The 26,666-nt window shown below is 38.5% G+C and overlaps 1 protein-coding gene across 7 annotated transcripts in view; it reads left to right on the plus strand.

Moving 5' to 3' along the window:
- Window positions 1-26,666, plus strand: part of ctnnd2b (catenin (cadherin-associated protein), delta 2b) — a 367,161-nt gene that overhangs the window by 108,488 nt on the left and 232,007 nt on the right. For all 7 annotated transcript variants that reach the window (XM_061936381.2, XM_061936403.2, XM_061936356.2 and 4 more), the window contains one exon: window positions 15,364-15,476. In XM_061936381.2, coding sequence (XP_061792365.2) covers window positions 15,364-15,476 — 113 coding nt within the window. The remainder of the gene's footprint in view (window positions 1-15,363; window positions 15,477-26,666) is intronic.

Genomic DNA, 26,666 nt, shown 5'->3' on the forward strand with positions numbered 1-26,666 from the left:
GGACCATGGTATTTCTGTTCTAAATTGGCCCGCCAACTCCCCTGACCTTAGCCCCATAGAAAATCTGTGGGGTATTGTGAAAAGGAAGATGCAGAATGCCAGACCCAAAAACGCAGAAGAGTTGAAGGCCACTATCAGAGCAACCTGGGCTCTCATAACACCTGAGCAGTGCCAGAAACTCATCGACTCCATGCCACGCCGCATTAACGCAGTAATTGAGGCAAAAGGAGCTCCAACCAAGTATTGAGTATTGTACATGCTCATATTTTTCATTTTCATACTTTTCAGTTGGCCAACATTTCTAAAAATCCCTTTTTTGTATTAGCCTTAAGTAATATTCTAATTTTGTGACACACGGAATTTTGGATTTTCATTTGTTGCCACTTCAAATCATCAAAATTAAATGAAATAAACATTTGAATGCATCAGTCTGTGAGCAATGAATAAATATAATGTACAAGTTACACCTTTTGAATGCAATTACTGAAATAAATCAAGTTTTTCAAAATATTCTAATTTACTGGCTTTTACCTGTATATATATGATATGAGTGTGTATGTTACTCATCAGTTACTCAGTACTTGAGTAGTTTTTTCACAACATACTTTTTACTTTTACTCAAGTAAATATTTGGGTGACTACTCCTTACTTTTACTTGAGTAATAAATCTTTAAAGTAACAGTACTCTTACTTGAGTACAATTTCTGGCTACTCTACCCACCTCTGCAACTGGACAGTGCTGTTTCAGTTCCATCACTAGGAACATCAGTGAGTCAGACACAAACTAGTCTCATCATTGAACCAGATTCAAGGGCTGCTGAGTTGCCATCATCAGAACCCAGATCACCCACAACAAAAACCCCACCAGTGATCCGCAGGTACCCAGAAAGCTTTCGAGTACCACCAAAAAAAATTAATCTCTGAAGACAGTATAAAAATCTGTGTTAAAGATGTACAATACTGTTTGTATAATAAGCATGTTATTGTTTACAAATGAGGGTTAAGAGTTCAGTACTAAAAAAAAAAAGAATGTGGCTTAAGTACAGTTTTTTAATTGAGCTGCTGCATTTTTTGGTTGGGTTGTTTATTTCTTTTGAGTACCTTCCACATTTCTAAAAGGGGAGGAATGTAATAGTGATGTACTGTCTGTTGCCATCTCCTGGTGAATGTTGGCTATAGCGTACTGGGGTTACTTTTTGGTTGGCCAACGATTTACGTGGTGTTGCGCACCTGACGTCAAGTGTGTGAGTCTGTTCTGTTATGTCTACAGTAAAGAGGCGTTCTTCATCACCTCGCCTGTTTATTGCCTCCAACTCAATATATTACAACAACATTGCTCCATGCAGACCCTCCAGGTCCACATGGAGCTGGAGGGGGCGTGGCCTCCAGGTCCGCCTGAATTTCGGGAGATTTTCGGGAGAAAATTTGTCCCGGAGGTTTTCGGGAGAGGCGCTGAATTTCGGGAGTCTCCCGGAAAATCCGGGAGGGTTGGCAAGTATGGTTGTCGTCTTATCTTCGTCAAGGTACTTGATGTCTGTCCTTAACGGGCTGGAAGACATCCACAAGCTTCTGCTTGAATTTTTGACCACTCCTCTTGTCAGGTTCAAACACGGAACTATCTATTAAACAAGACAAGAAGCAAGGAATCAGGCAAATGGTAAATGGTAAAGGGGTTGTACTTGTATAGCTCTTTTCTACCTTTTTTAAGGAACTCAAAGCGCTTTGACACTATTTCCACATTCACCCATTCACACACACATTCACACACTGATGGGCAGAGACAGAGTTCAATTTTGCTCATGGGGAGAAAGGTTTGGGGCTGCACACTCAGTTACAGTTTCACCCTACGCTCTGAGGTACAGTCCCACGTGCTCCTCTATTTATTGGGGAGTTCCCTAGTTAACATCACTGAGGCCGCCTCTAAATGGAGTGGCCACACATATCACGTCCAAATGTTTTAAACTGGGCTACAACATTCATGAAGTTTGCTTCTTTTATGAATTTATCATGTTTTTACCTGAAAATGTGAGCAAAAGTGAGGGTCAAAAGTATACATACAGCAATGTTAATATTTGCTTACATGTCCCTTGGCAAGTTTACCTGCAATAAAGCGCTTTTGGTAGCCATCCACAAGCTTCTGCTTGAATTTTTGACACCAAACTATCTATTAAACAAGACAAGAAGCAAGGAATCAGGCAGAGACAGAGTTCAATTTTGCTCATGAGGAGAAACGTTTGGAGCTGCACACTCAGTTAGTCTCCCACCACGCTCTAAGGTACAGCCCCACGCGCTCCTCTATTTATTCGGGAGTTCCCCAAGTTAACATCACTGAGGCCGCCTCTAAAGGGAGTGGCCACACATATCACGTCCAAACTTTTTAAATTGGGCTACAACATTCATGAAGTTTGCTTCTTTTATGAATTTATTATGGGTCTACTGAAAATGTGAGGGTCAAAAGTATACATACAGCAATGTTAATATTTGCTTACATGTCCCTTGGCAAGTTTTCCTGCAATAAGGCGCTTTTGGTAGCCATCCACAAGCTTCTGCTGGAATTTTTGACACCGAACCATCTATTAAACAAGACCAGAAGCAAGGAATCAGGCAGATACAGAGTTTGATTTTGCTCAGGAGGAGGAACGGTTGGGGCTGCACACTCAGTTAGTCTCCCACCACGCTCTAAGGCAGTGGTTCTAAACCTTTTTTCAGTGATGTACCCCCTGTGAATTTTTTTTTAATTCAAGTACCCCCTAATCAGAGCAAAGCATTTTTGGTTGAAAAAAAGATATAAAGAAGTAAAATACAGCACTATGTCATCAGTTTCTGATTTATTAAATTGTATAACAGTGCAAAATATTGCTCATTTGTAGTGGTCTTTTTTGAACTATTTGGGAAAAAAAGATAGGTTTTTATTTATATTTAGAAAGGATTTTTGAATTGTTGCTATTTTTAGAATATTTAAAAAAATATCTCACGTACCCCTTGGCATACCTTCAAGTACCCCAATTTGAGATCCACTGCTCTAAGGTACAGCCCCGCGTGCTCCTCTATTTGTTGGGGAGTTCCCCAAGTTAACATCACTGAGGCCGCCTCTAAAGGGAGTGGTCACACATCCAGTATCACTATACGTGAGAACTCAGAATGCAAATGTGCTGGAGATTTCGCCCCCCGGCTCTGCTTTGTCTGCGTGTTGTCGTCTTATCTTCGTCGAGGTACTTGATGTCCGTCCTTAGCGGGCTGGAAGACATCAACAAGCTTCTGCGTGAATTTTTGACCACAAAATTGGTGCAATTCAGCTAAATGTGTTGCTTTTCTGACTATGGACTTGTTTCTTCAGCATTGTCCACTCGTTTAAGTCAGGACTTTTTTTTTTTTTTTTTTTTTTTTTTTCAATTATTGTTCTATTCTAAACCAAAAAGACCTCACTAATAAAAAAACGGCCCTACTTAAATTTTTTAATTTGCATTTCTGAATTGGAAATAGAATGAATAGAAGGTACTGTTGTTTTTATTATATATGGCAGATTTGAAAACAAACAAAGGGTTGATTTTCATTCAAATATTGCCATAAAATTGGATTTTGTGCTGTTTCCCTTTTATGGATTTTTATTTTTCCAGATAAACACAAAAATTGCAATTTATATTCATCCAAAATGCAAAAATGTGTGTTTATCTGTGTGATGACAACTTGAACCGGAAGCACTATTTGAACTGTTCCTTCGCGTTAAGCACGTTTACATGTCCCTTGGCAAGTTTACCTGCAATAAGGCACTTTTGGTAGCCATCCACAAGCTTCTGCTTGAATTTTTGACACCAAAATATCTACTAAACAAGACCAGAAGCAAGGAATCAGGCAGAGACAGAGTTCAATTTTGCTCATGAGGAGAAACGTTTGGGGCTGCACACTCAGTTACAGTCTCCCACCATGCTCTAAGGTACAGCCCCACGTGCTCCTCTATTTATTCGGGAGTTCCCCAAGTTAACATCACTGAGGCCGCCTCTAAAGGGAGTGGTCACACATCCTTACTCAGAATGCAAATGTGCTTGAGCTGGAGATTTCGCCCCCCTGGCTCTGCTTTGTCTGTGTGTTGTCGTCTTATCTTCGTCGAGGTACTTGATGTTCGTCCTTAGCGGGCTGGAAGACATCCACAAGCTTCTGCTTGAATTTTTGACATCAAACTATCTATTAAACAAGACAAGAAGCAAGGAGTCAGGCAGAGATAGAGTTAAATTTTGCTCATGCGGAGAAACTTTTGGGGCTGCACACTCAGTTCGTCTCCCACCACGCTCTAAGGTACAGCCCCACGTGCTCCTCTATTTATTGGGGAGTTCCCTAGTTAACATCACTGAGGCCGCCTCTAAAGGGAGTGGCCACACATATCACGCCCAAACGTTTTAAATTGGGCTACAACATTCATGAAGTTTGCTTCTTTTATGAATTTATTATGGCTCTACTGAAAATGTGAGGGTCAAAAGTATACATACAGCAATGTTAATATTTGCTTACAGGTCCCTTGGCAAGTTTACCTGCAATAAGGCGCTTTTGGTAGCCATCCACAAGCTTCTGCTTGAATTTGTGACACCAAACTATCTATTAAACAAGACAAGAAGCAAGGAATCAGGCAGAGACAGAGTTAAATATTGCTCATGAGGAGAAATGTTTGGGGCTGCACACTCAGTTAGTCTCCCACCACGCTCTAAGGTACAGCCCCACGTGCTCCTCTATTTATTCGGGAGTTCCCCAAGTTAACATCACTGAGGCCGCCTCTAAAGGGAGTGGTCACACATCCTTACTCAGAATGCAAATGTGCTTGAGCTGGAGATTTCACCCCCCGGCTCTGCTTTGTCTGCGTGTTGTCGTCTTATCTTCGTCGAGGTACTCGATGTCCGTCCTTAGCGGGCTGGAAGACATCCACAAGCTTCTGCTTGAATTTTTGACCACAAAATTGGTGCAGTTCAGCTAAATGTGTTGCTTTTCCTGACATGGACTTGTTTCTTCAGCATTGTCCACACCTTTAAGTCAGGACTTTGGGAAGGCCATTCTAAAACCTTCATTCTAGCCTGATTTAGCCATTCCTTTACCACTTTTGAGGTGTGTTTGGGGTCATTGTCCTGTTGGAACACCCAACTGCGCCCAACTGATGATTTTAGCTTGTCCTGCAGAATTTGGAGCTAATCCTCCTTTTTCATTGTCCCATTTAAAGCAGCAGTTCCATTGGCAGCAACATTTTTAGAATTATTTGAATTTATTAAAAGTTTCTATATGTATTTTGATGGCATATATTTGATAAGCACATTCCATGGGATCCTTCAAGTGTTCCGTGTGGTGAAGTCTTGTCCGCCCCTGGACTACATGAATGCTAATGATTAATAACAGCAAAATGCATGCATGGTTGCATGTGTGCATGCCCAGGTCCAACTAGTAATGAGTAATAATCACAGAGGAAGTGTTACATTATTGACTCACTCAATAATTCATTTCTAACATATTATGTCGCTACCAAAGCTGCCTCGGGGCATGTAATCTCCCGTACTTCATCTAATTTCTCATCATCCTTCTATATATATATATTTATTTTCTTCCCAACATAGGTCTAAATATACATTTATGCGCTCGTGAGTTTTGTTGTTGTTGTATTTTCCGGCCTATAATGGGCACCCACTACATTTTAGAAGAAAACAATATTTGTCCATATATAAGCCGAACCGGACTATAAGCCGCAGATATATACGTTGTGAAATTAGTTATTTACACAGAAATGTTTAGACTTTTTTAATTGTTTTCACACGGCAGTAAAACGGCTGCTCAAACAAAACTGAAGTCATGGTCATGGACACACTAGCTGCAGAAGCTAGCTCTCCAATCAGCTAAACAAGACTCAATAACTCCACGGTGACGTTTTGGTGGATTTACTGAAGTGAAGTGAATTATATTTTATATAGCGCTTTTTGTCAGGTTCAAACACTGATGGCATCTATTAAACAAGACAAGAGGCAAAGAATTAAACAGAGACACAATTCAATTTGGACTCAATATTGAGGAGAGTCGTCTGTACACTGTACCCTTGCACGGCATCTCAGCACGCTCTGGCAAAAGATCGCACGCCTCCTTCTTTTATTTTGGACCCTCCCCGACCACATGGCCACCGCTGTTTCCAGAGGACAAAGGTCGCAAAAAGTTCACAGAAAAGGTCGTAAACAATTCACAGAAAAGGTCAGTTCAAAAAGGGTTCGTAAAATAGTTCCAAAAGAGGTCTATAAAATAGTTCAAAAAGAGTTCGTCTGGAAATTGGGCAGATCCTGCCACCTCTCCGCTTTGAAGTCTTTGGGTTAGAACAATATCTTTCTGTTGATTACCATACATGACAGAAAACAGACACACCTTCATCTTGCTTTCCCCCTACTCAGTGGAGTTTTACGAGCCTTACTCTTGGTAGGTTTCAAAGACAGCTTTGACTCCAAGCGCTTTTATATAGTAAAACCCAAAATCTAAGTTATATTTAAAGCAGTGTGGGTGGCACTGGGAGCAGGTTGGGTAAAGTGTCTTGCCCAAGGACACGACGGCAGTGACTAGGATGGCGGAAGCGGGGATCGAATCTGTAACCCTCAAGTTGCTGGCACGGCCACTCTACCAACCGAGCAATACCACACCTATACTGTGGAACCAAAACAATACAAAAAGAATGCCATTGTAAGTTAATAATACTAAAACAGAGACTGGTAAACGTGTTAGCATATTAGCATATTAATGCTAACGAAGCTTGCTTCATGACGTTATGATGGCACGTACAAATATGCATGAAAACACTCCTACAGACATCACACATGGGACAGTTTAGTGAGTATGAACACTTTTAGTTATATTGCAAACTTGCAAAAGTAGATCAGAGTGAAGAATGAAGAATCCATACGAGTAGAAACACTATGGAGGGCTAGAAGACAGAACGGCACTTCTACTTCCGGTCGAAAGCACGAACTAGAAGGACATTGCTGCGAGCGAACTCGTCCAAAAGATGGCGCCATCGTACAAACACACCTTTCAAGTATTTCTGATTTTTTTTGTAAGTTAATAATACTAACACAGAGACTCGTAAACGTGTTAGCATATTAGCTATTATAAGTTTTTACTCCGTTCTGCTTGTTTTTTTAATGATTTATTTTAATGTTATGTTGATTATTTTTGACCTTGAATGAATAAAATATAATAACATTAAAAAAATCCGGTCTGCTCTTCCGTGTTGGCCACATCCATCCTTTTCTTCACCTTCTTCCGAAAGTCCGACCATTTATTTTTTTATTTTCAGCCTGCGTTCAGTTCTCCGAGACAACGTCGTCAAAAAGCATGTTGTTTCAACGTTGTATTTGTGTTGTAGAATATTGGTTGAAAAATGACCAAATTTCAATGGTCAAATCAACGTCAGAACCCAACATTGATTAAACGTCGTCAAAAAGCATGTTGTTTCAACGTTGTGTTTGTGTTGTAGAATATTAGTTGGGAAAATGACCAAATTTCAATGTCAAATCAACGTTAGAACCCAACATTGTATAAACGTTGTATTTGTGTTGTAGAATATTGGTTGGAAAAATGACCAAATTTCAATGGTCAAATCGACGTCAGATCCTAACGTTGATTAAGCGTCGTCAAAAAGCATGTTGTTTCAACGTTGTATTTGTGTTGTAGAATATTGGTTGGGAATTTAACAAAATTCAATGTCAAATGAACGTCACAACCTGACGTTGAATAAACGTCGTCAAAAAGGATTTTGTTTCAACGTTGTATTTGTGTTGTAGATTTATAGTTGGGAAATGACCAAAATTCAAAGGTTGTGACGTTGATTTGACAGTGAATTTTCGTCATTTTCCAACCAACATTCTACAACACAAATACAACGTTGAAACAACATGCTTTTTGACGACGTTTAATCAATGTCGGGTTGTGACGTTGATTTGACCAGACATTGAATAAACGTCATCAAAAATCATGTTGTTTCAACGTTGTATTTGTGTTGTAGAATATTGGTTGGAAAACGATCAAAATTCAATGTGAAATCAACATCAGAACCAAACATTGATTAAACGTATTTGTGTTGTAGAATATCGGTTGGAAAATGACCAAATTTCAATGTCAAATCAACGTCAGAACCCGACATTGATTAAACGTTAAAAAGCATGTTGTTTCAACGTTGGATTTGAGTTGGACAATATTGGTTAGGAAATGACCAAATTTCAACGGTCAAATCGACGTCAGAACCCGACATTGATTAAATGTCGTCAAAAATCATGTTGTTTCAACGTTGTATTTGTGTTGTAGAATATTGGTTGGGAAATGACCAAAATTCAATGGTCAAATCAACGTCAGAACCCAACATTGATTAAACGTTGTCAAAAATCATGTTGTTTCAACGTTGTATTTGTGTTGTAGGATAATGGTTGGGAAATGACCAAAATTCAATGGTCAAATTAATGTAAGAACCCAACACTCATTAAACGTCGTCAAAAAGCATGTTGTTTCAACGTTGTATTTGTGTTGTGTCACGTGGGGGTCGCAGCAAGCTGCGGGGTTGTTCTTCCAACGCAAAATAGACGGCTCCGGACGACAGCGTGAAGGTAGGCTTGGATTTATTGACATTAAACAGTCACTACCACAAAACACAAAGATACAACCAAAAAAGGCAAGTGTGCCTAAAACATATGAAGCTGCTAATTAACAAAAACTAGGACATGGACATGGAAACTTACTTTGTCAAAACGAGACATAAACCGGAGTGACATGACGACAATGCAGGCAGAACGAGTGATGAACAAAGGTATGCTTAAATAACAGTGACATGATTGGTGACAGGTGTGTGTGAGTCCAAACGTGGAACAGGTGAAACTAATGGGTAACCATAGAAACAAAACAAACTCAAACAAGGAAGTGAAACCAGGAACTAAGGAAGTCCAAAACTAACAGCATAACTAAACAAAACATGATCCGGAACACGGATCATGACAGAACCCCCTTCTCAAGGACAGATACCAGATGTCCATATAACAAACAAAAAAAAAACAAGCAGGGTCAAAAGTCACGGGAGGGCGGAGGGAGGACTAGGCGGTGGGTCACCAGGCCAAGTGTCCCCGAATCCACCGAGGCAAAGTCAAGTGGCGGCGGCGAGTGGAACGCCGCTGCAGCAGGCGAGGCGGGCGACCCGGGAATGGCCACATTCGTGGCCGACTGGGAGGTGGGCGCACTTGGCGAGGCGGACGACCAGGGAGCGGCCACATCCGTGGTCGACGGGGAGGTGGGCACACTTGGCGAGGCGGACGACCAGGGAGCGGCCACAGCCGTGGTCGACGGGGAGGTGGGCGCGACGGCGTCGTCGTGGCAGGCTTGGGCGCAGATGACGAGTCAGGCGTGGATGCAGGCGGCGAAGCTTGGCGTGGTGCAGGCACAGGAGCTAGCCGGGGTGCAAGAACTGGAGCAGGTGTCAGCCGAGGAGCAGGAACTGGAGCAGGTGTCAGCCGAGGAGCAGGAACTGGAGCAGGTGTCAGCCGAGGAGCAGGAACTGGAGCAGGTGTCAGCCGAGGAGCAGGAACTGGAGCAGGTGTCAGCCGAGGAGCAGGAACTGGAGCAGGTGTCAGCCGAGGAGCAGGAACTGGAGCAGGTGCTAGCCGAGGAGCAGGAACTGGAGCAGGTGTCAGCCGAGGAGCAGGAACTGGAGCAGGTGCTAGCCGAGGAGCAGGAACTGGAGCAGGTGCTAGCCGAGGAGCAGGAACTGGAGCAGGTGTCAGCCGAGGAGCAGGAACTGGAGCAGGTGTCAGCCGAGGAGCAGGAACTGGAGCAGGTGCTAGCCGAGGAGCAGGAACTGGAGCAGGTGCTAGCCGAGGAGCAGGAACTGGAGCAGGTGCTAGCCGAGGAGCAGGAACTGGAGCAGGTGCTAGCCGAGGAGCAGGAACTGGAGCAGGTGCTAGCCGAGGAGCAGGAACTGGAGCTGGTGTCAGCCGAGGAGCAGGAACAGGTGCTAGCCGAGGAGCAGGAACTGGAGATGGTGGCGTCTGCAAGCCCACCGGAGATGATGGTGGCGTCTGCAAGCCCACCGGAGATGATGGTGGCGTCTGCAAGCCCACCGGAGATGATGGTGGCGTCTGCAAGCCCACCGGAGATGATGGTGGCGTCTGCAAGCTCACCGGAGATGATGGTGGCGTCTGCAGGACCACCCGGGCTGAGGTTAGCCATGAGCATGGCGGAGGCGGTCTAGCTGGGGGTTGCGGCTTGACATGCCGACGGACTGGTGGTGAAGGACGGGCTGGAGGTTGCTGCCTGGTTGGGTGCATCTGAGTCACCCCACCAGCACAGCTCCCGGTCCTAGCCCCCCCCTCAAGGAGCGGATACCAGACGCGCTCCCTGAGGTCTGGCATCTTCTTTAGGGGTGGGTGTAGGGGGTAGACTCCTCCCCACTAAATTGTCCAAAATGTCTATTCCCTACCCCCACTTTAGACTGGGTCTGAAAAAATCTAAATTTAGAGACAATTTTCTCAAAAGGATTTTTCTTTGAAACAAAGTCCATAGTGGGCGGCTGACAGAGGGTGTAAATAGACTCAAAAAAAAAATCTTGGTTTCTGACGTCATCACCAGTGGGCGGGATGACGTCATCAGCACGGGTCTCCTGCGGCGGGAAGGAAGAATGGGCTGGTTGTGGAATCTTGTTGTCCGGATGAAGATTTTGGGGCAACAACGCGTTATGCTGGCGAGAAAAAGCCTTTCTGGCTGGCTTCCATTTTTGCCAGTGCGTCTCCATCACCTCCTCGTGGCCGGTCTGCGGAAGAACGTGAGCTGCCTGTATTCTGTCACGTGGGGGTCGCAGCTAGCTGCGGGGTTGTTCTTCCAACGCAAAATAGACGGCTCCGGACGACAGCGTGAAGGTAGGCTTGGATTTATTGACATTAAACAGTCACTACCACAAAACACAAAGATACAACCAAAAAAGGCAAGTGTGCCTAAAACATATGAAGCTGCTAATTAACAAAAACTAGGACATGGACATGGAAACTTACTTTGTCAAAACGAGACATAAACCGGAGTGACATGACGACAATGCAGGCAGAACGAGTGATGAACAAAGGTATGCTTAAATAACAGTGACATGATTGGTGACAGGTGTGTGTGAGTCCAAACGTGGAACAGGTGAAACTAATGGGTAACCATAGAAACAAAACAAACTCAAACAAGGAAGTGAAACCAGGAACTAAGGAAGTCCAAAACTAACAGCATAACTAAACAAAACATGATCCGGAACACGGATCATGACATGTTGTAGGATACTGGTTGGGAATTTACCAAAATTCGATGTCAAATCAACCTCACAACCTGACGTTGAATAAATGTCGTCAAAAAGGATCTTGTTTCAATGTTGTATTTGTGTTGTAGATTATTAGTTGGGAAATGACTAAATTTCAACGGTCAAATCAACGTCAGAACCCAACATTGATTAAACGTTGTATTTGTGTCGTAGAATATCGGTTGGGAAATGACCAAATTTCAATGTCAAATCAACGTCAGAACCCAACATTGATTAAACGTCATCAAAAAGCATGTTGTTTCAACGTTGTATTTGTGTTGTAGAATATTGTTTGGGAAATAACCACATTTCAATGTCAAATCAACGTCAGAACCCAACATTGTATAAATGTTGTATTTGTGTTGTAGAATATTGCTTGGAAAAATGACCAAGTTTCAATGGTAAAATCAACGTCAGAACCCAACATTGATTAAACGTTGTCATGAAGCATGTTGTTTCAACGTTAGGTTTGAGTTGCTCAACGTCAGGACCTAACTCAACAAATTCTCAACGATGTGTCAACGTCTGGTGCCTGCTAAGAAACACCTCCTACCGAATTGTGATTGGGCTGAAAGGTGCAGATCTCAGACCTATGACTACTTTCAATATGATTGGTGTATTCAAAGGGGGGCGTGGCTTGGGGCGTGTGGTCTGGGATCAATTCCAGGACGGTGCTTGGATTTGTGCATGAGCTAACTTTAGTACATCCCATTGATTTTCTTGCGTACGAGGTACAAAGGTGCGTCTGGTCCAAGTAGGAAAAAGCCCACACAAGTCAACAACTGTTCCAAGTAGGAAAAAGCCCACACAAGTCAACAAGATGAGACCTCAGGAGGTTTGTCTTCAACCATCGCAGCGATACAAACGATTGTGTCGCACCACGGCTCGCTCTTACACTCCATTTGACAACCGCTCTGTGTTTTGCATAATTCAGGGAAATTGGTTATGTTCAATTAGCCGTGCAGCTGACATCAGCGTCATCATCATCGTCGTCGTCAGCTGCTGCGGGCGTGCTATGTGTGCCAGCTAATTAGCGCTCGCTATTGTTTGTCATTCTCAACCAGCGGAAGTCTGGCACGGACCGAGGGCAAAGTCGGGTCTTCAAAAAGAATTGAAAACATAGTAACACTTCCATTCATTCATTCATCTGTTGGGCCGCATTCAGCCAAGGACTTGTCAACTTATGTTACATTGGGAAATACTCACAATCTCTACAAGTATATATTTCTCATTTGGAGTCAAACACAACAAAGCTAGGGGTGTCCAAACTACGGCCCCACCAAGTCATGAGTTTCATAAGGAATCTGGCCCATTGTAGAGAGTCTGACAAAGTTGATGCTGCCGGTTTGTCGCCATCTTGTGGTCGGCGTGAGTAGTTCAGGTCAAGGAGCTTTAATTACGCTCTAGAACACCAGTATCAAACTCAAGGCCCGGGGGCCGGGTCCGGCCCGACTAATGTGCGTACTTCATCTTTCTTACTAAATGTTTTTATTGTTTACATTTTGACAGGGAAAAACATTTTTTAACACATGTAATGTCGTGTTTTAAACTTGTGATACATGTACAAATATTCAATTATTGTTAGTGTGACTCTTTGGGCACCTCGCCATTGGATTACGATTCTCGGGGTGAGGATTTGATTCCTATTTAATACTCGATTCAACACGATTCTCTATTCCAACTGATTGTTGCAATGTATTATTTGGTATAATAATAATAAAACAGCTTACAGGTTACAACACCTTCTGTTGGTTGCCAACGTATGACACATACATGCATAGAGATGGCCTCATTTTTTTAATTTAATTTAATTCGCCCCCCCCAAAATATATATATTTGTGAAAATTACTTGAAAAATTGGGATTCGAATGTGATGAAAACTGTTTCTAGCATAGAGATGACCTATTTGTTTTTATTTTATTTAATTCGTCCCAAAATATATATATATATATATATATATATATATATAATGTGATAAAAACTGTTTTTAGCATAGAGATGGCCTAATTTTTTAAATTTAATTTAATTCATCCCCCCCCAAAAAAAAAAAATATATATATATATACATATATATATATATATATATATATATATATATATATATATATATATATTTTTTTTTTTTTTTTAATTACTAGAAAATCAGGATTCAAATGTGATAAAAACTGTTTTTAGCATAGAGATGGCCTAATTTTTTTTCATTTAATTTAACTAGTCCGAAAGTATATATATATATATATATATATATATATATATATATATATATATATATATATATTTGTTTTGTTTTTTTCAGACCCAAAACTAAGCAGCTAATAATAATCTGTTTAACTAAGTACAGCTAATAATAATCTGTTTAACTAAGTACAGCTAATAATAATAATTTTAACTAAGTACAGCTAATAATAATGTTTAACTAATTACAGCTAATAATAATATGTCTAACTAAGTAGAGCTAATAATAATATGTTTGACAAATTACAGCTAATAATAATCTGTTTAACTAAGTACAGCTAATAATAATAATTTTAACTAAGTACAGCTAATAATAATGTTCAACTAATTACATCTAATAATAATATGTCTAACTAAGTAGAGCTAATAATAATATGTTTGACAAATTACAGCTAATAATAATCTGTTTAACTAAGTAGAGCTAATAATAATATGTTTAACTAAGTACAGCTAATAATTATATGTTTGACTAAGTACAGCTGATAATATTTTTCACTAAGTACAGCTAATAATAATATGTTTGACTAAGTACAGCTATTAATAATATGTTTGACTAAGTACAGCTAATAATAATATGTTTAACTAAGTACAGCTAATAATAATGTTGAACTAAGTACAGCTAATAATATGTTTAACTAAGTACAGCTAATAATAATATGTTTGACTAAGTACAGCTAATGATAATATGTTTAACTAAGTACAGCTAATAATAATGTTTAACTAAGTACAGCTAATAATAATATGTTTAACTAAGTACAGCTAATAATAATATGTTTGACTAAGTACAGCTAAAAATAATATGTTTCATTAAGTACAGCTAATAATAATATGTTTAACTAAGTACAGCTAATAATAATGTTGAACTAAGTACAGCTAATAATATGTTTAACTAAGTACAGCTAATAATAATGTTGAACTAAGTACAGCTAATAATATGTTTAACTAAGTACAGCTCATAATAATATGTTTGACTAAGTACAGCTAATGATAATATGTTTAACTAAGTACAGCTAATAATAATGTTTAACTAAGTACAGCTAATAATAATATGTTTAACTAAGTACAGCTAATAATAATATGTTTGACTAAGTACAGCTAAAAATAATATGTTTCATTAAGTACAGCTAATAATAATATGTTTAACTAAGTACAGCTAAAAATAATATGTTTCATTAAGTACAGCTAATAATAATGTTTGACTAAGTACAGCTAATAATAATATGTTTGACTTAGTACAGCTAATAATAATATGTTTGACTAAGTACAGCTAAAAATAATATGTTTCATTAAGTACAGCTACCGGTAATAATAATATGTTTAACTAAGTACAGCTAAAAATAATATGTTTCATTAAGTACAGCTAATAATAATGTTTGACTAAGTACAGCTAATAATAATATGTTTGACTTAGTACAGCTAATAATAATATGTTTGACTAAGTACAGCTAATAATAATAATAATATGTTTGAATTGCTCATTTCAATATCAACGCTTAAACAACAAGCCAAGACAATTTGGACTTCTTCCATTGGCACATTTTCTTTTTGCTCCGACAGGCAAAAATAAGTTTTTCCAGTGAATGTCATCTTATGCAAATGAAATGATTCCCAATTTGAAACTGTTTAAAATAATTTGAATGAAGCAGACAGAAAATCTTTTCCTCATACGGCGACTCTGGCAGGCGAACCAAACCAAAACCTGGTCCTGCTGTCCCGCCAGACGGCACCATCCATCTGGCAACAATGAAACAAGGTGTCAAAAATCCAATCCGGTGAAGAGTTCTGACCCGCCTTCCTCCTCCTCCCTTCAGGAGCTGCAGTTCGAGCGTCTGACCAGGGAGCTGGAGGCCGAGCGGCAGATAGTTGCCAGTCAGCTGGAGAGATGCAAGCTGGGCTCTGACACCGGAAGCATGACCAGCATCAGGTGTGTCTTCATCTACTTCCTGCTGGCACATTCCACCACACACCCATTGCACCTGTGTCCCTGCTTTCAGACCCACCACAGTGCTGATCCATCAGTTTATAGGCCGTCAATCTATTGTTAGCCCATGCACAGTCCTGGTCAAAAGTCTACATACACTTGTAGAGAACATCATGTCATGGCTGTCTGGAGTTTACAATCTTTATTATTTTTTTGTGATGTAGTGATTGGAGCACATACTTGTTGCTCACAAAAAACATTCATGAAGTTTGCTGCTTTTATGAATTTATTATGGGTCTACTTACATGTCCCTTGGCAAGTTTATAATATAATAATAGATTTTATTTGTAAAACAACCTCAGTGTATTAAAACATTTTATTTTTTTAAAAGAAGGGTTTTAAAGCCTTTTTTTAAAAGCATCCACAGTCTGTGGTGCCCTCAGGGGGTCAGGGAGAGGGTTCCACAGACTGGGAGCGGCGGGGCAGAAAGCCTGGTCTCCCATTGTTTGTAGCTTTGTCCTCGGAGGTTGAAGGAGGTTGGGGGTGAGCAGTTCTTTGAGGTAGAGGGGGGCATTTCCATGGAGGCACTGCTATAAGGCACTTTTTGGTAGCCATCCACAAGCTTCTGCTTGAATTTTTGACCACAAAATTGGTGCAGTTCAGCTAAATGTGTTGCTTTTCCTGACATGGACTTGTTTCTTCAGCATTGTCCACACCTTTAAGTCAGGACTTTGGGAAGGCCCTTCTAAAACCATCATTCTAGCCTGATTTAGCCATTCCTTTTCCACTTTTGAGGTCATTGTCCTGTTGGAACACCCAACTGCGCCCCAGACCCAACCTCCAGGCGGATGATTTTAGCTTGTCCTGAACAATTTGGAGAAAACCAACAAATTTAGCTGAACTGCACCAATTTTGGAGGTAATCCTCCCATTTACTCTCTGTAAAGCAGCAGTTCCATTGGCAGCAAAACAGGCCCAGAGCATAATACTACCACCACCATGCTTGACAGTAGGTGTGGTGTTCCTGGGATTAAAGGCCTCACCTTTTCTCCTCCAAACATATTGCTGGGTATTGTGGCCAAACAGCTCCATTTTTGTTTCATCTGACATCACATGGACAAAGATAAGACCTTCTGGAGGAAAGTTCTGTGGTCAGATGTGACATCCGGAGGTTGGGTCTTGGGTGCAGTTGGGTGTTCCAACAGGACAATGACCCCAAACACACCTCAAAAGTGGTAAAGGAATGGCTAAATCAGGCTAGAATGAAGGTTTTAGAATGGCCTTCCCAAAGTCCTGACTTAAACGTGTGGACAATGCCGACTTTTGGACACTTGAAAAAAAATCCAGATTTTTTGACATTTAGAAAAAAATCCCGACTTTTTGACATTTAGAAAAAATCAAGATTTTTTGACATTTAGAAAAAATCCCGACTTTTTGACACTTGGAAAAAATCCCGACTTTTTGACCAACAAAAAGCCCGACTTTTTGACATTTAGAAAAAATCCCGACATTTTGACCAAAAAAAATCCCGACTTTTTGACACTTAGAAAAAATACCGTGTTTTTGACACTTGGAAAAATTTCCGACTTTTGAACACTTAGAAAAAAATCCAGATTTTTGGACATTTAGAAAAAAATCCAGATTTTTTGACATTTAGAAAAAAATCCAGATTTTTTGACATTTAGAAAAAAATCCAGATTTTTTTAAACTTAGAAAAACTTCCGACTTTTGGACACTTGGAAAAACTCCAGACTTTTTGACACTTAGAAAAAATATCGTGTTTTTGACACTTGGAAACGTTTCCGACTTTTGAACACTTAGAAAAAAATCCAGATTTTTTGACATTTAGAAAAAAATCCAGATTTTTTGACATTTAGAAAAAAATCCAGATTTTTTTAAACTTAGAAAAACTTCCGACTTTTGGACACTTGGAAAAACTCCGGACTTTTTGACACTTAGAAAAAATCCCGACTTTTTCTACACTTAGAAAAAATCCAGACTTTTTCTATACTTAGAAAAAATACCGTGTTTTTGACACTTGGAAAAATGTCCGACTTTTGAACACTTGGAAAAAAATCCAGATTTTTTGACATTTAGAAAAAAGTCCCGACTTTTTGACACTTAGAAAAATTTCCGACTTTTGGACACCTGGAAAAAATCCCGACTTTTTGACCAATAAAAATCCAGACTTTTTGACCAACAAAAATCCAGACTTTTTGCCACTTAGAAAAAATGTTGTGTTGTTGACACTTAGAAAAAATCCAGACTTGTTCCACACTTAGAAAATCCCGATTTTTTCTATACTTATAAAAAATCCAGACTTTTTGACACTTGGAAAAAATCCAGACTTTTGAACACTTAGAAAAAAAGCCAGATTTTTTGACATTTAGAAAAAAATCCAGACTTTTTGACACTTAGAAAAATTTCCGACTTTTGGACACTTGGAAAAACTCCGGACTTTTTGACACTTAGAAAAAAAGCCAGATTTTTTGACATTTAGAAACAAATCCAGACTTTATGACACTTAGAAAAATTTCCGACTTTTGGACACTTGGAAAAACTCCGGACTTTTTGACACTTAGAAAAAAATCCCGACTTTTTGACACTTAGAAAAAATACCGTGTTTTTGACATTTAGAAAAATATCCGACTTTTGAACACTTAGAAAAAAATCCAGATTTTTTGACATTTAGAAAAAATACCGACTTTCTGACACTTAGAAACATTTCCGACTTTTGGACACTTGGAAAAACTCCGGACTTTTTGACATTTAGAAAAAATACTGTGTTTTTGACTCATGGAAAAATGTCCGACTTTTGAACACTTAGAAAAAAATCCAGATTTTTGACATTTAGAAAAAAATCCAGACTTTTTGAAACTTAGAAAAATTTCCGACTTTTGGACACTTGGAAAAAACTCCGACTTTTTGACAGAAAAAATCCCAACTTTTTGCTGCCAATGGAACTGCTGCTTTAAATGGGACAAGGAAAAAGGAGGATTAGCTCCAAATTCTTCAGGACAAGCTAAAATCATCAGCCCGGAGGTTGGGTCTTGGGTGCAGTTGGGTGTTCCAACAGGACAATGACCCCAAACACACCTCAAAAGTGGTAAATCAGGCTAGAATGAAGGTATTAGAATGGCCTTCCCAAAGTCCTGACTTAAAGGTGTGGACAATGCTGAAGAAACAAGTCCATGTCAGAAAACCAACACATTTAGCTGAACTGCACCAAGTTTAAGTGTGTAGAGATGTTTTTATTGGTTAAATGATGAAAAACTGCAGAGGTACATAAAGAAGGGTGAAGCCCACAGGTGTTCCATGTTGACATGGTGTAAATGAACACATGAGAGTATATCAAGTCTATAAAGTTGATGACTGGAGCAGCAAAGAACAAACATGACAGCTTTTATGCGGCCATTAAGCTTCAAGGCTGAGTTAGTTCATCTGCAGCTTTCATTTCACTTTATTGTGCTCTTTCAAACTTTCATTGACTTGAAGAGGCGACTACATAATGCATGAAGTACAGCAGGAGGGGTCTACACTCTTTTTGACTTGGGGGGCTGCATGGGGCTATAAATATTTGGCCAGGGGCCGAAAGCTGACTGCATGTATATATGTGTGTATATATATATGCATATATATATATATATATATATATATATATATACTATGCGCATATAAAAAAACCCTGTTGTGAAAAATGAGTCGGACTTTCACAAGAAAAAGGTCACAATTTGACAAGAAAAACTTAATGTTGGCAGTGTTATAATAAAAGTCGTCATTTTACTCAACGCAAGTCAAAATTTGACAAGAAAAAGTGAACATTTGTGCAATATTATGATAAAAGTTTGAATTTTACTCAATAACAGTCGCAGTTTTACAAGAAAAGCTTCAAATGTTGGCCATTTTATGAAAAGAGTCGTAATTTTACTCAACAAGTCACAATTTTATAAGAAAACTTTAAAATGTTGGGAATATTATAATAATAATTGGAATTTTACTTGGCAAAATGATGACAAAAGTCATCATTTTACTCCAAAAATGTCACTATTTTACAAGAACAACAAAATAAATTGGGCAATATTGTGATAAAAGTCAGAATTTTATATGACAAATGTCACCATTTTGCATTACAAAGTCATAATTGTACATAAAAAGTCATAATTGCAATATTACAGAAACAGAAAGAATATGAGGAAATGTTCCCAATTTTATAAGAAAAGGCGACACATTGTGAGAAAAAGACTGCCTTTAGTTCATTTAATTATTTTTTGTTAGTAATTGGTTTTTAATCTTCATTATTTACTTCAAGTTATTACAGTATGTCCCTTTATACATAATTATTTATTTAATTAATTTTGGCCAAAGGGGGCACATTTCATTTTCTTACACACACTTGTTATTTCATATGTTGACCAGAGGGGAAGCACTTCAAATATTTACACACTTGTCATTTCATATGTTGACCTACGGAAGTCAAATCAGCCGTTCACCTGGCGGGGATGAATAGGGAAGTCCTTCTTTAGCTGCAGTCTTGTTTCATCATATATTGCTGCCTTTGCACCTGGCAATCTTTACTTTTGTACGCACATTAAATCAACCAAAACAACCCTGACTTTGGAGCAATGTTCACGGACTCTAGTATTTGGCTCTCTATTAGATGCAATGTTATTGGGACCATGATTTATGTCCTCACTTGTTCACACCTCCTCATATGGAAGATACTTTTCCTTCTTCATGTCTCGTGAAGGGTGGAAATACACACACACACACACACACACACACACACACACACACACACACACACACACACACACACACACACACACACACACACACACACACACGCACACACCTCCTGTAGCAGTCTGCCTTTTTTGGCTGTGTGTACGTGCAACATTTGTCTGGTAATTGGTCGCACAGTTGGACTTGTGTGTGTGTGTGTGTGTGTGTGTGTGTGCGTGTGTGTGTGTGTGTGTGGTAAGAAAAGGTGGCCCCCCGTATAAGCGAGGCCATTACCCAGAAGCTGTGGTAGACTTGTCCTGCCAGTTCCTGCTCCGTCTTTCACTTGTTATAATCCCTGACTAGGAAGGCATAAGGAAGAATAATTTGGCACAGATACATTTCTCATCTCCAAGGAATGTGTTGTGCCTAGAAAATGGAACACATTTTACCTGGAATTTTGTTCAAAACATGTTATTATTTGATTATTATTATTATTATTATACGGCAGAGCTGGCAGGATTTTACTACGACAGTGTTTCTTAACCATAGGGCCGAGCGCCCCCTAGAGCCGGGGTGTCCAAACTTTTTGACTTGGGGGCCACATTGGGATATATATATATATATATATATATATATATATATATATATATATATATATATATATATATATATGTATAATTTTTTGTTTCATCTTACATCACATGGACAAAGATAAGACCTTCTGGAGGAAAGTTCTGTGGTCAGATGAAACAAAAATGGAGCTGTTTGGCCACAATACCCAGCAATATGTTTGGAGGAGAAAAAGTGAGGCCTTTAATCCCAGGAACACCATGCCTACCGTCAAGCATGGTGGTGGTAGTATTATGCTCTCGGCCTGTTTTGCTGCCAATAGAACTGCTGCTTAAATGGGACAATGAAAAAGGAGGATTAGCTCCAAAATCTTCAGGACAAGCTAAAATCATCAGCCCGGAGGTTGGGTCTTGGGCGCAGTTGGGTGTTCCAACAGGACAATGACCCGAAACACACCTCAAAAGTGATCAAGGAATGGCCAAGTATTTATTTTGAAGTTGGAACAGTTTAAATCAGATGAAAAATGTGTGAGTTGTGGAACTTTGAAGAATGTCCCATTCATTTCAATGGGAATTTCAGAAAAAATTGGGAATTTCAGGAAAAGCGGGAATTGTTTTGAAAAAATGGTAAAAAATAAAATAAAAAATTGACTGGTGTGAATGAGTTGAAATGGTTGGTGTTAGAATTTTTCAAATCGGTGGAGAAATGTTGAAGTAGCAACATGTTGAATTGAGAAATGGTATGACGGAATTCCTAGAATTTCGGGAATTTTTCCAGTTCAAAAAACAACTTTGTTTTTTGTCCTGACTAAGAGGAATGTTTTGACGGTGGAACAGTTGAAGTGGGTTGAAAAATGTGGAAGGAGTAGTCGCCAGAAAAAAGGGTGGAAATAGGGCTTTGGAAAAGCAGGAATTCTGGAAAATCCTGGAATTTTTTTTAACTTGGAAAAATGATAGTTTGAATTTCCAGAATGGTGAAATGTGTTGAAGGTGGAATGGTTTGAAAAGGGTGAAAAATGTGGAAATGGTGAAAGTTTGAAAAATGGCCGATTCATTTTGAATGTGAAAAAATGTCCCGGAAAACCTGGAATTCTGGGAAATCTGGGAATTTTTGGAATTTGTCAAGGGAAAGCCTGCGATTCCCGAATAGGCTGAACAGTTTGAAGTTGGAACGTTTTGAATCGGATGAAAAATTAAAAAGCTGGAGCGCGGCAAAACCTGGAGAAGAAGAAGTTTAATAATATCCATCCATTTTCTACCGCTTGTCCTTTTAATAAATAGATTAATTTTGGTGTAGTGTAATACTTTGGAGCATTCACACAATTATTAAAGCGTCCCATGTGTGTAACAGTGTTTTCATGCGTATTTGTACGGGCTACCGTAATGAACTGTTAGCATTAGTTAATATGCTAACACATTTACGAGTGTCTTTGTTAGTATTATTAACAGGACAATGACCTCAAAAACAGGTCAAAAGTGGTAAAGGAATGGCTAAATCAGGCTAGAATGAAGGTTTTAGAATGGCCTTCCCAAAGTCCTGACTTAAAGGTGTGGACAATGCTGAAGAAACAAGTCCAACACAGCTGAACTGCAGCAATTTAGTGGTCAAGTGGTCAAGCAGAAGCTTGTGGATGGCTACCAAAAGCGCCTTATTGCAGGTAAACTTGCCAAGGGACATGTAAGCAAATATTAACATTGCTGTATGTATACTTTTGACCCTCACATTTTCAGTAGAGCCATAATAAATTCATAAAAGAAGCAAACTTCATGAATGTTTTTTGTGACCAACAAGTATGCGCTCCAATCACTACATCACAAAAAAATAATAATGATTGTAAAGTCAATACAGCCATGACATGATGTTCTTTACAAGTGTACGTACACTTTTGACCAGGACTGTGTATATTTATTTTAGTCATGTTCTGTTAGAGGAGCAGCAGTTTCCGTGTTGCACCTTTTGGGGAAAAAAACCATGTGAAAGAATCTCCAGACTTAAAAACAAGACTTTACAGAGCGTGACTTTGCCTGAAGCAAACAGCTTCTCACAGATAAGTCTGAACAACTCTGGAAAAGAACACAAACATGCAACACCAACACTAAAATATCACTTTTTGCTAGAGACAATAAATGGAATCTTGTTTTTTAATGTTTTAAAAGTACAAATATGGCAAAAATATTAATGTGAATAACTTGGCTGACTCGTAGATTTCCACATTTTCAACTCACCTTTATGTCTGTCAACTTTATTTTTGATAAAAGGTCACAACCAGGAACGGGTTACGTCACCTCCGGTTGCGGACTAAACATCAACTAATCACTGCTAGTGATTATGAATTGTTACTAATATTGATACTGTTGTTGATATCATTTTGGTTTGACTGTTTTTGGATTGTTTTGTGTCATGTTTGTGTGTCCTCTCACTTGCTCCCTTGATTGCTATTCCGAATGTTGCTGGGTCGGGTTTGGTTTTGGGAATTGGATTGGCATTATTGTGGTGTTATTGTGTATTACTTTGTTGGATTGATTCATTAAAAAATACATTTTTTTTTTTCAAATTATAGGCTTATGTGGAAAAAAATTACTTAATTTTTGGTAACACTTTAGTATGGGGAACATATTCACCATTAATTAGTTGCTTATTAAACATACTTGCCAACCTTGAGACCTCCGATTTCGGGAGGTGGGGGGCGTGGTTAAGAGGGGAGGAGTATATTGACAGCTAGAATTCACCAAGTCAAGTATCTCATACACACATATATATATATTTATATATATATATATATATATATATATATATATATATATATATATATATATATATATATATATATATATCCTGAAAATATGCAAACAAAACTGTGTTTAGATAATTGATACTTCAAACTTGCATAAATAAATCTTAAGGAATATAACATAACTTGGCTTCTGAGAACTTCAAAATGTAATGAATAAAATGCTAAAGTTGTTGATAAACAAGCAATTACATTAATAATTAAATGTGGTAATTTTAAATGAATTATTATAATTTAAAATTAATTATTTCAAATATGTTTATTTTAATGTATAATTCTATGGCTGTATGTAATAAGGAGTCAGAAAAAATACAAATAAAAATACAATTAATTTTGATGTTTTTAGCAAAATATAGTAAACATTTATTTATTGTTTTAATTAATAAATATATTCATTTTTAGGTAAGATAAACATAATACAATTTATCCCTAGTCTGGATGATTTAGTTCTTGTCACCCTGTTGTCCTCCCGTCTTGAAAAAAGGCTGTCCTCACTCAGGTCCGCATGGCCACGCCCCCTCCAGCTCCGGCTGAAAATCGGGAGATTTTCGGGAGAATATTTGTCCCTGGAGGTTTTCGGGTGAGGCGCTGAATTTCGGGAGTCTCCCGGAAAATTCGGGAGGGTTGGCAAGTATGTTATTAAAGTAATACAGACTTAATTTAGAGTTATTTGGACACTAGGGGAACATCTAAGGGTTGGGGTTAGGTTTACTAACAAGCAATAAGGGTCAGGCTTGGGGTTAGAGCTATTAATAAGCAATAAGGGTTAGGGTTAGTTAACTCTTAGTAGGGTTAAGGTTAGGGTTACTAATAAGTAATAATTCTGAGGTTATTGAGGGAAGACTCTTAGCTAAATTAAAGTTAAAGTTAAAGTTAAGGGTTGGGGTTTGGGTTAGGGTTACTAATAAGCAATAAGGGTTAGAGTTAGTTAACTCTTAGTTAATGGCTTACTGGGTTAGGGTTACTAATAAGCAATAATTCTGAGGTTATTGAGGGAAGACTCTTAGTTAAATTAAAGTTAAAGTTAAGGGTTGGGGTTAGGGTTAGGGTTACTAATAAGCAATAAGGGTTAGGGTTAGTTAACTCTTAGTTCATGGCTTACTGGGTTAGGGTTACTAATAAGCAATCATTCTGAGGTTATTGAGGGAAGACTCTTAGTTAAATTAAAGTTAAAGTTAAAGTTAAGGGTTGGGGTTAGGGTTAGGGTTAGGGTTACTAATAAGCAATAAGGGTTAGGGTTAGTTAACTCTTAGTTCATGGCTTACTGGGTTAGGGTTACTAATAAGCAATGATTCTGAGGTTATTGAGGAAAGACTCTTAGTTAAATTAAAGTTAAAGTTAAAGTTAAGGGTTGGGGTTAGGGTTAAGGTTACTAATAAGCAATAAGGGTTAGGGTTAGTTAACTCTTAGTTAATGGCTTACTGGGTTAGGGTTACTAATAAGCAATAATTCTGAGGTTATTGAGGGAAGACTCTTAGTTAAGTTAAACTTAAAGTTATAGTTAAAGTTAAGTTAAAGTACCAATGATTGAAATGTGTCCTCTGCATTTGAGCCTTAATTTAGAGTTATTTGGACACTAGGATAACATATAAGGGTTAGGGTTGGGGTTGGGGTTATGCTTAGGTTTAGGGTTGGGGTTGGGGTTAAGGTTACTAATAAGCGATAAGGGTTAGGGTTGGGGTTAGTTAACTCTTAGTTAATGGCTTACTGGGTTGGGTTTGGGGTTGGGGTTAGGGTTAGTGTTACTAATAAGCAATAAGGGTTAGGATCAGTTAACTCTTAGTTAATGGCTTACTGAGTTAGGGTTAGGGTTACTAATAAGCAATATTTCTGAGGTTATTGAGAGAAGACTCTTAGTTAGGGTTAAGGTTAGTTAACCTTTAGTTAATGGCTTACTTGGTTAGGGTTACTAATAAGAAATAATCCTGAGGTTATTGAGGGAAGACTCTTAGTTAAGTTAAACTTAAAGTTAAAGTTAAGTTAAAGTACCAATGATTGAAATTTGTCCTCTGCATTTGACCCTTAATTTAGTTATTTGGACACTAGAGAACATATAAGGGTTAGGGTTAGGGTTACTAATAAGCAATAAGGGTTAGGGTTAGTTAACTCTTAGTTAATGGATTACTGGGTTAGGGTTAGGGTTTCTAATAAGCAATCATTCTGAGGTTATTGAGGGAAGACTCTTAGTTAAGTTAAAGTTAAGGGTTGGGGTTACTAATAAGCAATAAGGGATAGGGATAGTTAACACTTAGTTAATGGATTACTGGGTTAGGGTTAGGGTTTCTAATAAGCAATCATTCTGAGGTTATTGAGGGAAGACTCTTAGTTAAGTTAAAGTTAAGGGTTGGGGTTAGGGTTAGGGTTACTAATAAGCAATAAGGGATAGGGATAGTTAACACTTAGTTAATGGCTTATTGGGTTAGGGTTAGGGTTACTAATAAGCAAACATTCTGAGGTTATTGAGGGTAGACTCTTAGTTAAGTTAAAGTTAAAGTTAAGTTAAAGTACCAATGATTGACATTTCCCTTAATTTAGAGTTATTTGGACACTAGGAGAACATATAAGGGTCAGTGGGGTTGGGGTTAGGTTTAGGGTTGGGGTTAGGGTTAGGGTTACTAATAAGTAATAATGGTGAGGGTTAGGGTTAGTTAACTCTTAGTTAATGGATTACTGGGTTAGGGTTAAGGTCACTAATAAGCAATAATTCTGAGGTTATTGAGAGAAGACTCTTAGTTAAGTAAAACTTAACTTTTCCACTACATGGGGGGCCCCAGGATCCACTTAAATAATAACACTGAAATACCATCTTAATCATACTCAATAATTACATTTAACCTATTAACAGTTTAACAGGATCGACCTTTGCAAAAGGCTTAAGTCAAGTTAATAAAAAAGAAAAAAGAAAGGGATTTAAAATTATATATACTATATATATATATATATATATATATATATGGCAATACATTAACATACAATCAAGTAGTGCTAAAATAAATACATTCAAACTAAATATTAGTAATATTCATAATAATAATGTGAATTATATTTATATAGCGCTTTTCTCTAGTGACTGAAAGTGCTTTACATAGTGAAACCAATATCTAAGTTACA

The sequence above is a fragment of the Nerophis lumbriciformis genome, linkage group LG03 (assembly GCF_033978685.3).
Source record: "Nerophis lumbriciformis linkage group LG03, RoL_Nlum_v2.1, whole genome shotgun sequence".
NCBI classification, from domain to species: Eukaryota; Metazoa; Chordata; class Actinopteri; order Syngnathiformes; family Syngnathidae; genus Nerophis; species Nerophis lumbriciformis.